Raw genomic sequence first — 12,415 nt, forward strand, 5'->3', positions numbered from 1 at the left:
GTTCTATTGTATACTATTTAGAATATACTGTGATGTCTAGAATAAAAACAGAAAATGCTGGAAATACTCAGCAGGTCAGGCATCCTCTGTGGGGAGAAAAAGAGTTAACATTTCAGATCACTGACCTTTTCACCAGAACTGACTGGACTCAAATGGAATGTCGAGTTTAGCTATCCATTTGATTGCTGCCTCAGAGGCTGAATGAGGAAATGAGGTGCCTCCAGCACCAGAAGATATTGGGCAGGATGATTTGATGTATTTCATGGTCTGGGACTTGTGGCCACAGTTCAGGCTGTCCCTTAATCTGCTCTTATGAGGCAGATAGCTGCATTGTCCATGCTCTATTTGGATTTTTGTAGGCACTGCCCACTGTCTTTAGAGAAGGTTCAAGCCAGGCACCTCTGCTATTGGGTCAGTGATGAGATGTTGGTACTTTATGCTGTATAAGGGGAGGCGGTGGCTTAGTGGCATTGTCACTGGACTGGTGATCCAGAGACTCAGGTAATGCTCTGTGGTCCAGGGTTCAGATCCCGCCATGGCAGATGGTGGAATTTGAATTCGATAAAAATCTGGAATTAAAAGTCTAATTGTTAAGACCTATCTGGTTCTCTAACATGTGACTCTAGATCTATAGTAATGTGGTTGATTCTTAAATGCCCTCTGAAATGGCCTAGCAAGCCACTAAAGCTGCTGAAAAGCCAATGAAAAGGAATGAAACCGGAAGGACCACCCAGCATCGACCTAGGCACCAGAAACGACAACAGCAAACCCAGCCCTGTCGACCCTGTCATCTTGTGCCAAATTGGGAGAGCTGTCTCTCAAACTACTCAAGCAACAGCCAGTTACAGATAATGTCCCAGACAACATCATCCCTGGGTTTGTCCGGTCCCATCAGGACAGACCCAGCAGAGGTGGAGGCACAGTGGTATAGAGTTGGGAGGGAATTGCCCTGGGAGTCCTCAACATTGACTCCAGCCCCCATGAAGCCTCATGACATCAGGTCAAACATGGGCATAATCAGATGATTACCACTTTCCACCCTCCCTCAGCTGTTCATGTTGAACACCACTTGGAGGAAGCACTGAGGGTGCAGAATGTACTCTGGGTGGGGGACTTCAATGTCCACTACCAAGAGTGGCTTGGTAGGACCACCGCAGACCAAACTGACCAACTGGGTAAACACAAATGACCTAATCCTCAGCAGCCTTCCTGCCGCACATGCACGTGTCCATGACAGTATGGTTAGGAGTGACCACCGCACAGTCCTTATGGAAATGTCTTCACATTGAGGAATGTTGTATGGAACTACCACCGTGCTAAATGGGATAGATTTCAAACAGATCAATCAACTCAAGACTGGGCATCCATGAGGCTCTGTGAGCCATCAGCAGCAGAATTGTACTCAACCACAATCTGTAACCTTCTGTCCTGGCATATGCCCCCCATTACCACCGAGCAAGGGGATCAACCCTGGCTCAAAGAAGAGTGCAAGAGGGCATGGCAGGAGCTGTACCAGGTATACCTAAAAATGAGGTGTTAGCTTGGTGAAGCCGCAATACAGGACTGCTTGCATGCCAAGCAGCATAAGCAACAAGTGATAGACAAAGCTAAGTGATCCCTCAACCAATGGATCAGATCTAAGCTCTGCAGTTCTGCCACATCCAGTCGTGAATGGTGGTGGACAATTAAGTAGCTCACTGGAGGAGGAGGCTCCACAAATATCCCCATCCTCAGTGATGGAGGAGTCCAGCATATCGGTGCAAAACAAACGTTTGCAACAATCTTCAGCCATGTGTGCCGAGTGGATGATCCATCTCGGCCTCTTCCAGAGGTCCCCAGCATCACAGATGCCAGTCTTCAGCCAATTCGATTCACTCCCCCAATATCAAGAAACGGCTGAAGGCACTGGATACTGCAAAGGCAATGGGCCCTGACAATATTCCGGCAATAGTACTGAAGGCTTGTGCTCCAGAACTTGCCGCGCCTCTAGCCAAGCTGTTCCAGTACAGCTGCATCACTGACATCTACCCGGCAGTGTGGAAAATCGCCCAGGTATGTCCTGTGTACACAAGTCAAACCCGGCCAATTACCACCCCATTCGTCTACTCTCGATCATCAATAAAGTGATGGAAGGGGTTATCAACAGCGCTGTCAAGCGGCACCTGCTTATTAATAACCTGATCGCTGACTCTCAGTTTGGGTTCCGCCAGGGTCGCTCAGCTCTTGACCTCATTACAGCCTTGGTTTAGACATGGACAAAAGGGTTGAACTTGTGAGGTGAGAGTGACTGCCGTTGACATCAAGGCAGCATTTGACCAAGTGTGGCATCAAGGAGCCCTAGCAAAACTGGAGTCAATGGGAATCATAGAGAAAGCTCTCTGCTGGTTGGAGCCATACCTAGCACAAAGGAAGGTGGTTCTGGTTGTTGGTCAGTCATTTCAGCTCCAGGACATCACCGCAGGAGTTCCTCAGGGTAGCGTCCTTGGCCCTACTATCTTCAGCTGCTTCATCAATGACCTTCTTTCCATCATAAGGTCAGAAGTGAGGATGTTCACTGCTGATTGCACAATATTCAGCACCATTCATGACTCCTCAGATACTGAAGCAGTCCATGTCCAAATGCAGCAAGACCTAGACAATATCCAGGCTTGGGCTGACAAGTGGCAAGTAATATTCATGCCACACAAATGCCAGGCAATTACCATCTCCAACAAGAGAGAATCTAACCAGCGCCCCTTGACATTCAATGGCATTAGCATTGTAGAATCCCCCACTATCAAAATCCTGGGGCTTACCATTGACCAGAAAATGTACTGGATTAGCCATATAAATACTATGTCTGCAAGAACAGGACAGAGGCTAGGAATCCTGCGACAAATAACTCACCTCTCACTCCCCAAAGCCTATCCACCATCAACGAGGCACAAGTCAGAAGTGTGATGGAATAGCCTCCACTTGCCTGGATGAGTGCAGCTCCAACAACACTTGACACCATCCAGGACAAAGCAGCCCACTTGATTGGCACCCCTTCCACAAACATTCACTCCCACCGCCACTGATGAACAGTGCCAGCAGTGTGTACCATCTACAAGATGCACTGAAGAAACTTGCCAAGGCTCCTCAGACAGCACCTTCCAAACCCACGACCACTACCATCTAAAAGGACAAGGGCAGCAGATAGATGGGAACACCACAACCTGCAAGTTCCCCTCCAAACCACTCACTGTCCTGATTTGGAAATATATTGCCATTCCTTCATTAACGATGGGTCAAAATCTTGGAACTCCTTCCCCAACAGCACTGTGGTTGTACCTACACCACATGGGCTGCAACAGTTCGAGAAGGCAGCTCACCACCACCTTCTCAAGGGCAATTAGGGATTGGCAATAAATTCTGGCCTAACCAGCAATGCCTACGTCCTGTAAATGAATAAAATGTTCCATGATTCCATTCATAAGGATAGTGGATTGATACCAACTGCCTGAATATTAACTGCTGTTTCCCAAAGTGGCCAGTGTGATTTTGAACACTTTCTTATTAGGTTTTCAAGTCTTTGAACAGGAAGGTTTAAGTTGCTCATGATTTTTTCCATCTCACTGAGCATTATGGTGTTGCAATGAACAGCAAATAGACAATGTGGGATAGCACCAAGAGCCACTATTAGAATGGGCCTGAACTTTTCTGACACTGTCTTCAAAGTGCTGTTTAGCTGCAGGTCCACGATCTTCGTGTGGCAGCTGCAGGACCACGAGCAGAGTAGACTCGGACTCCAATCGTGGTGCAAGGTATCCTGGTTGTCGTTCTCATGATCTTCCTGACTGTTTCTGGACTAGGTTCAACCTATTGTGTTGTGTAATGGAACCTGATCACTGCACTGCTGCCATGTGCAATGTGACCAGCAAGGAGTGTGATGTGTGGAAATGAATGGTGTCAGTGTCTTTAATTTTCTTTTACAAGAACAGTTCTGGCTTTATGGAAATCTGAAGTGGAGTTAATTTGATATGAAGGTAGAAACTTTGAAAATATATGAAATTGTAGATAACTAAGATAAAAATGCACAACATAAAAATTCTGGGATGACTTTTTTCTGATTCCACTTTGGTTGCAACCCTATCTTCCCTGGGGTGGGCAGGAAGCATTACAGACACTGGTCTGCAAGCTGGTGCTGCACTGTTTGTTTGTTTGTTTGGTGCAGTTAATTTCTGAGATTCAATGTTTAGTTAGATTAAAATCCATTTTTTTTTCTCGCAGGCTGATGCCAGTCAACCATTTGAAAGGTCAGAGGCACAGGAGGATAAAACGAAGATGTTGAAGACTGCCTTTGTGATGTATTGCAGGTATGAGCAGGTGGTGTGAATCTTTGTCCTAAGTGTAGGTGCTTTGAGATTGTAGAATGCAAAGTGCAGATTTGTCAAAAAGACACTCGGGTTTAAGAGGGTTAAATTATATGCATGGGTTACATTGGTCTGTTTTCCTGTAAGTTCAGAAGGTTGAGGTGTGATCTAATCCAAGTGCTTAAAATGTTAAGGGACTTAACGTAGATTCAGAGTAACTTAACTTGGGTGAAGGAATCTGGATCAAGGAGGTATAAATTACAGTTAGGGCATTTAGGAGTGAAAGGAGGAAGCACTCAACACAAAAGGGTTGGGGAAATGAGGAACTGTCCCCAGAAGGGCTGTGGACACTGGGGATTAATTGGAGTTCATCAAAACTCAGATCAGTAGATCTTTAAGGGAACCCCATGGAGTATGGTGTTGAGGTACAGGTGAGCTATGATCTAACGGCATGCTGGAACAGACTCTGTGGGCTGAATGGCCTCCAGTTCTTATGTATTTCTGAAATGAAAGATGTAAATGTTATTCAGGTTGTTGGTTTCGTACTGAAACAGATCTTCCATTCACTTTCAGCGGTTTTGTTTGTAAACTTAAAAAAAGAAACTCAAACCTCTGAAATCACTTGTTCATTCTGCTGTTGGAATTGGAGTTACTTTAATCATTTTAACTTGCAGAAAGGACGTTATTGGTGCCCAGAACATGTTGGATGAAATCTTCCCGGACGATGCTGATATGGGACCAGACGCTGATCTGGACATGGCTGTGGCACAGATTAGTCTTGATCTGATCAATGACTATCCTGCTTGTGACCCACGCTGGGCTGAATCTGTACCCAATGGTAAGATTCTGTATTGGAAAGCTGCACCACTTTGTTGGATTTGTTGGAATACACTGTTTATTAGATAAGTAGAAATTATCATAGTTAGTGGAAAGTGGATTAAAGTCCATCAACATTCTCCAGCCTGTCCACTGTTTCCCTGATGCTGCATTGCCCTCTTGTGCTGCTGTTTGATCACACTTGGTAACTGTCCATTTGCTGCTGCAACAACAGGATGTTTGGTTACTGCTCACGACGAACATCTGATGAGAATATTGTCAGTATGATCTGAATTATGCTCCTTTTAGGTAGGTTGCTGAGACCTCCTTCAATATTTCAGATCTCCAGTGGTATAGGACCTTTACTCGACTCTGAAGTTAGGAGGGGAAATAACAGCATTGTAGCTTTGGCATAGTCCTGGGATCTTGGATAAACTTTTTAACAATGTGAATATCATCTTCATTTTTCCCCCCACAGCCCAAGTGAAAACACCAGTCTGTGAGCAACCTAGTGTTTCTATGTTTGCTGCTGGAGATTACAGTTCCTTTGTGAAACATTTTGTTGTGATTATGGGGTTTGGATAGATGTCTGTGTAAATTTGGAATGGTTCAAATATCTTCCTGATTCGGCAACAGAATTTGCAGCCAGTATATTTCCTGTTCCTGTGCCCACAGGAAAGAATGCCTGGTGTAAAGGACAAAAGCAAACTTTCTCGCTGTAACTACCCTTGCAAATTAAAAGCTTTGTGCATTAATAAGGTAGCATTTCCTTCCCTCTTGTTCCTGAGTCTTGATGTGGGAGATTCTATGTAAGCAATATATGCTTCATGTCTGATGTGAGGAATTATTGGGTATCTGCTGATGGAAGCAAAGCTGAAGGATTCCAGTTGTGCAGCTTCCTTGGCATACTTTTATCCTGAATTTTGGGCTGGCATTGGGTTGTTAATGTGGAAGGGATCTTTTGCAACCATAATTATAACATAACTATATATGAAGGTTGTGAATAATGCTTAATTTTGAGGTGAATATTACAGTTTTTTCGAGCGATGTAAGGTTGAGCTGTATGAACATTGTGTCTTCTTCACAGATGTAAGTAGGTTTAGCAACACCTCCCTGCTGCTGCTTCATCAGCTGGAAGATAAGATGAAAGCCCACTACTGTTTGATGGAATTTCTTCAGGATGTAAGTTTTAATTCAAAGAATAAAGAACTCGCTCTTGTATAGTGTCTGGATGTGCCAAAGCTATTGAACTATTTTGAAGTCTAAGAACATAAGAGCATAAGAAATAGGAGCAGGAGTAGTCTATTCAGCCTCTCAAGCCTGCCCTGCCATTCAATAAGATCAGGCTAATCTGCCCCTATTTCGTGCCAGCTCCTCGATATTTTACTTTAAAAATCTATCTCCCTCCTCTTTAAATACTTTCAGTGATCTAGCCCCCACAACTGTCTGGGGTAGAGATTTCCAGATATTCACTACCCTCTGAGAGAAGAAATTCCTTCCATTTCAGTTTTAAATGAGTGTTCCCTAGTTCGGATCTCCCCCGCCCCCCCACCCCGGACTAGTGGAAACACTTTCTCAACATCTACCCTGTAAAGCCCCTCAGAATCTTGTACATTTCAATAAGATCACCCCTCATTCTTCTGAACTCTAATGAATAAAGCTTAGCCATTCTTGATAAGTCAACCCCTTCATCCCAGGAATCAGCCTTGTGAATCTCTTTTGAACTGCCTCCAATGCCAGTATATCCTTTCTTAAATACAGGGACCAAAACTGTACACAGTACTCCAGGTGCAGCCTCAACAACACCCTGTATAGCTCTAACAAGACTTCCCTATTTTTAAACTCCAACTCCCTAGCAATACAGGCCAAAATTCCATTTGCCATCATAATTACTTGTTGCACCTGCATGCAAATTTTGTGTTTCATGCACAAGAACACCCAGATCGCCCCCTGCTGCATTTTTTTGGAGTCTCATTCCATTTAAATAATAGTCTGCCTTTTGATTTTTCCAACCAAAGTGCATGCCCTCACTCTTCCTTACATTAAACTCCATCTGCCAAACTTTTGCCCACTCACTCAACTTGTCTATATCCCCTTTCAGATTCCTTATGTCCTCATCATAGTATGCCCTCCCACCTATTTTTGTTTCATCAGCAAATTTGGATAGATTTAACTCTGCCCACTCCTCCAAGTCATTAATATAAATAGCAAATAGTTGAGGCCCTAGGACTGATTCTTGTGGCACTCCACTAATTACGTCTTTCCAACCTGAAAAAGACCCATTAATCCTGGCTTTCTGTCTTGTGTGTTAACCAATCCTCAATCCATGCTAATACATTACCCCGAATACCGTGAGCTCTTACCTTATGCAATAACCTTTTATGTGGCACTTTATCCCTTGGAAATCTAAATACACTACATCTACTGGTTCCCCTTTATTAACTCAGCTGGTTATATCCTCAAAGAACTCAAGTAAATTTGTCAAACATGATTTCCCTTTCACAAAACCATGTTGACTCTGTTTGATTGCGTTAAGCTTTTCTAAATGTCCTATTTCTTCCTTAATAATGGACTCTAGCATTTTCCCAGCAACAGATGTTAAGCTAACTGGCCTATAGATTCCTGCTTTTTTTCCTCCCTCTTTTCTTGAATAGGGGTGTCACATTAGTGGTTTTCCAATCCACTGTGAATCCTCCTGGAATCCAGTGAGTTCTGGAATATTTTGACCAATGCCTCCACTATATCTGCAGCCACTTCCTTTAAAAACCCTTGGATGCAGACCATCAGGTCCTGGCGACTTGTCTGCCTTTAGTCCCATTAGTTTCTCAAATAATTTGTCCTTCATGATAGAGACTGTTACACAACCTTTTCTTCCCATTAGCTCCTTGCTTATCTGATATCTTTGGGATGTTTATAGTGTCCTCCACCATGAAGACCGATGCAAAATATTGGTTTAAATTATCTGTCATTTCCTTGTTCCCTGTTATCAATTCTCCAGTCGTATCCTCCCAAGGGTCCCACGCTCGCTTTAACTACTCTTTCTTTTTATATACCTGTAAAAGCTCTTGCTGTTTGTTTTGGGTAGGTTCTGCAATGTATTGCTCTAAGAAACAATCCCTGATGCACTCTATAAATTTGTCTTCTATGTTACCCCTGCCAATCTGATTTGACCAGTCAACATGCAGATTAAAATCACCCATGACAATTGTAGCCATTGATATGCAAGCAAGTGCGAAGCTGATTTACACACAGGAGAATCCCACAAACACAAATTGAGATAAGTGACCAGGCATCCTGATATTGGTTATGAGAGGAATGCAGGCCAGGAGTTTTGCATCTCTCCTCTTTTAAATATCTTTTTCCTATTCATTCATGGGATGTGGGCTTCATTGGCTGGTCCAGCATTTGTCCATCCTTAATTGCCCTTGAGAAGGTGGTGCTGTGCTGCCTTCTTGAACCGCTGCAGCCCATGTGATGTGGGTACACCCACGGTGTTGTTTCGGGGGGTGTTCCAGGATTTTGACCCAGCGACAATGAAGGAATGGCGATATATTTCCAAGTAATGATGGTGAGTGGCTTGGAGGGGGACTTCCAGGTGATGGGCTTCCCATGTATTTGCTGCCCTTGTCCTTCTAGATGGTAGTGGTCACGGGTTTGGAAGGTGCTGTCTAGGAAGCTTTGGTGAGTTCCTGCAGTGCACCTTGTAGATGGTACACATTGCTGGCATTGTGAGTCTATGGTGGAGGGAGTGAACGTTTGTGGATGTGGTGTCAATCAAGCAGGCTGCTTTGTCCTGGACAGTGTTAGGCTTCTTGTGTTAGAACTGCACTCATCCAGGCAAGTGGAGAGTCAGGAAGTGAGTTACTCATTGCAGGATTCCTAGTCTCTGACCTGCTCACGTAGCCACAGTATTTATATGGCTAGTCCAGTTCAGTTCTTGGTCAATGCTAACCTCCAGGATTTTGATATTGGGAGATTCAGTGATGGTTATGCCATTGAACATCTGGGAGCGATGGTTGGATTCTCTCTTGTTTTAGATGGTCATTGCCCAGCACTTTTGTGGCATGGATGTTACTTGCTACCTGTCAGCCCAAGCATGGATATTGCCCAGGTCTTGCTGCATTTGGATATGGACTGTTTCAGTATCTTGAGGAGCCGCGAATGGTGCTAAGCATTGTGCAATCGTCAATGAACGTCTCCATTTCTGACCATATGATGGAAGGAAGGTCATTGATGAAGCAACTGAAGATGGTTGGTCCTAGGACACTACCCTGAGGATCTCCTGCAGTGATGTCCAGGAGCTGAGATGACTGACTTCCAACAACCACAATCATCTCCCTTTGTGCTAGGTATGACTCCAACTAGTGGAGAGTTTTCCCCCTGATTCCCATTGACTTCAGTTTTGCTAGGGCTCCTTGATGCTGCACTCGGTCAAATGTGGCCTTGATGTCAAGGGCAGTCACTCTCACCCCGCATAGCGTTATGGCCTCACTTGCATCATGTGAACAGTGGATGCGATCTTGACAAAACCTCATCCAAAAGACAACATTTCAAACCATGCAGGATTCAGTACTGCTCTTGTCTTTACGTGGGACTGGAACACATGAGCTGCTTACTTAGGTGACAGTGTCATCATTGGGCCATGGCAACGTTGAGTTTCCGTAGCAAATCCACCTGAATTTATCTTCCAGCTTTGAAACGTGTAAAACGTCAGGGACAGATTCCCCTCAGGACTTGGCCATACTTTGCAGAAATTTGAAGTTTAAAAAGAAGGCAAACTTCCTCCACTGGGCATCCCCAAACCCCACCCACCATGTCTCCCTCAATGATGTCCACCACCCCCTGCAGCGAAAGTGAGGAAAAATGTTTTCACACAGGGTTATTAAACAGGGAATGATTTGCCGCAAGGGGTTATTGTGATAGATATGGGAACATCATTTAAACAGGAATTGGTAATTGAAGACAAAGCATAAAAAATGATACAGGGTATGAGATTAGAGTAAAATAGCACCAGTTGAAAAGCTAGCATCAGCACCAACACAGTGGGCTGAATGGTCATTTCCTTTTGATGTAATTTATATTAAAGAATGACTAGAGAAACATTTAATGTTGTTTAGCATCAAATTTGTTAATACCTATGGATTCTTGCCTTTTTTTAAAAAAATCTAGGTGGAATTACTAAATCGCCTCCAGACTGTTACGGTGCGTGGAATCCCAATGGCTACGCGCCTCTTGCTCTGTGAACATGCAGAGAAACTTTCCGCTGCTATTGTTCTAAAAAACCACCACACCAAGCTTCCTGAAGTTGTAAATGCTGCAATTAACTCTGCTCTGAGTAAACAGAATGAAGGCATTCCTCAGAACCTGACCCCAGCTGATATTTTCTTCCGGGAGGTATGCGTTTCATATTCTGTTTAGATTACACTGGTTAGAGGACATGAACTGTTTTGCTGGGATGATTACTAATACCTGTGAGAAAAGCACTAAATTAACTTTTTAAGATGAAATTTGTCTTTTCTTTTAAACATGAATTGGAAAGTTAGAGAGGCTGAAGCTGTTTTATATTATGCACAGTAATTTGAATGTAACTTGCATTGCCCAGTTGCCTGAGATTTCAGGTGATGTGTTAATTAATGACCATTGGTAAGTGTTTACAAATACCATTTAAGCTGGACTCAAAGCTTAATTGGATAGGAAGGAAGAGCGAGCTTGCCCTTCTATAGTGCCTATTGTGTTCTCAACGTCCGAAGAGTTTTGGAGTCTTGCAGCCAATGCAGTGCTGTTATAAAGTGCAATCGCTGTTGTAATGTAGGAACTGCAGCAGCCAGTTTGTACGCAGCAAACTCCCACAAACAACAGTAAGGAAATTGATCAGATTTTTTTTTTGTGATGTTGAATGAATAAGTAATTGGCCAGAGCATGGGTTAACTCCCTGCTCTTATGCACATTGGAACATTGGAAATCGGAGCAGGAGTAGGTCATTCAGCCCCTTGAGCCAGTTCTGTCATTCAGTTAGATCTTGGCTGATCTTCTACCTCAGCACCATTTTCCCACACTATTCCCATATCCCTTGGTCTTTACTAACTAGAAATCTGTCTATCTCTCTGTCTCAAACATATTTGGCGACTGAGCCTCAACAGCCCTCTGGGGTAGAGAATTCCAAAGATTTACCACCCTCTGAGGGAAGAAATTCCTATTCATCTCAGTCCCAAATGGCCTACCCCTTATTCTGAGACTGTGCCCCCTGGTCCTAGACCCCCTGTAGCCAGTGTATGTATCTATTTTTAGGCTGCATTAGCCTTCTGTTTTCTGAGCAAGGCTATTCCATTAGAAATGGAGCTAAGTTGGTCATTGCAAACCATTTCGGAATGCTGAATTGCAGCAGGGCTTCCTAGGAAAGTACAGTTTTTGTCACTCAAAGGTGCTCAAGTTAAAATAAAGCAGCCTGTTTTTCTAGATATATCAGATATTTATGCAAACTCAATATGAGCAAGTGTAGGCCATTCAGCCCTACAAGCCTGCTCTGCTATTCAACCCATTTAGGGTTGCCCTCCCACCTTAACTCCACCTTCCAACACTCCCTCCATGTCCCTTAATTCCCCCCTCCTTGAAATCTCTGCCTGAAGGCAGGTTCTTCGGTGATTATTTGCCTAACCATGGCAAAGTCCCATGATTTTAAGGGAAGAGCGAGGAGACATGCCCTGAGGCTACTGATTGGGGATTGAACCCTGTGCTGTTGACATTAATCTGATCCACACACCAGCTGCCTCGCCAACTGGGCTAACCAGCTACCTGTCTTTATTCCTTTTTAGCATCTAAAAATTTATCAGTCTCTGTCTTGGATACGCACAATGAGGATCCACACCTTACTGGGGTAAAATTGAAATTCCTGATAGTAATCCGTAAATCCAATGACTTTGTACTTGCTGGGACTCTGCCAGCCCTCAGCTTTGCTGTTTCCTCCCCCCCACCCCAAACTCCCAGCCAACCTCTGCACTTCACTTTCTGCTGCAGGTGGTTCTTGCTGCCCTGTTGCCTTTGGATATTTTTTCCTAATCTTAAAGTTTGAATGTTTATTTCCTTTTTGTTCAGCTTGGTTTGTCAGTGTGGGGAGAAAGTCACTGCCTCATTTGATGGAAATCTCACTGGTGGATTTAAATCCTAAATTACCAATCATGCTGCAGTCCTTTTCTACCCAACGATATAGTGACTTTTCGCAATTCCTGTTTTCCTTTTAAAATTTATACTTTTTGTTCAGTTGGTAT

The 12,415-nt window shown here is 43.8% G+C and overlaps 1 protein-coding gene across 1 annotated transcript in view; it reads left to right on the forward strand.

Annotated features, from left to right (window-relative positions):
- The window catches only part of nup133 (nucleoporin 133), a 54,076-nt gene that overhangs the window by 26,322 nt on the left and 15,339 nt on the right, over positions 1 to 12,415 (forward strand). The window contains exons 12-15 of the mRNA XM_041204590.1: positions 4,252 to 4,337; positions 5,009 to 5,172; positions 6,238 to 6,332; positions 10,320 to 10,544. Of these exons, the coding sequence (XP_041060524.1) occupies positions 4,252 to 4,337; positions 5,009 to 5,172; positions 6,238 to 6,332; positions 10,320 to 10,544 (570 nt within the window). The remainder of the gene's footprint in view (positions 1 to 4,251; positions 4,338 to 5,008; positions 5,173 to 6,237; positions 6,333 to 10,319; positions 10,545 to 12,415) is intronic.

Source organism: Carcharodon carcharias, chromosome 2 (assembly GCF_017639515.1).
Source record: "Carcharodon carcharias isolate sCarCar2 chromosome 2, sCarCar2.pri, whole genome shotgun sequence".
Lineage (NCBI taxonomy): Eukaryota > Metazoa > Chordata > Chondrichthyes > Lamniformes > Lamnidae > Carcharodon > Carcharodon carcharias.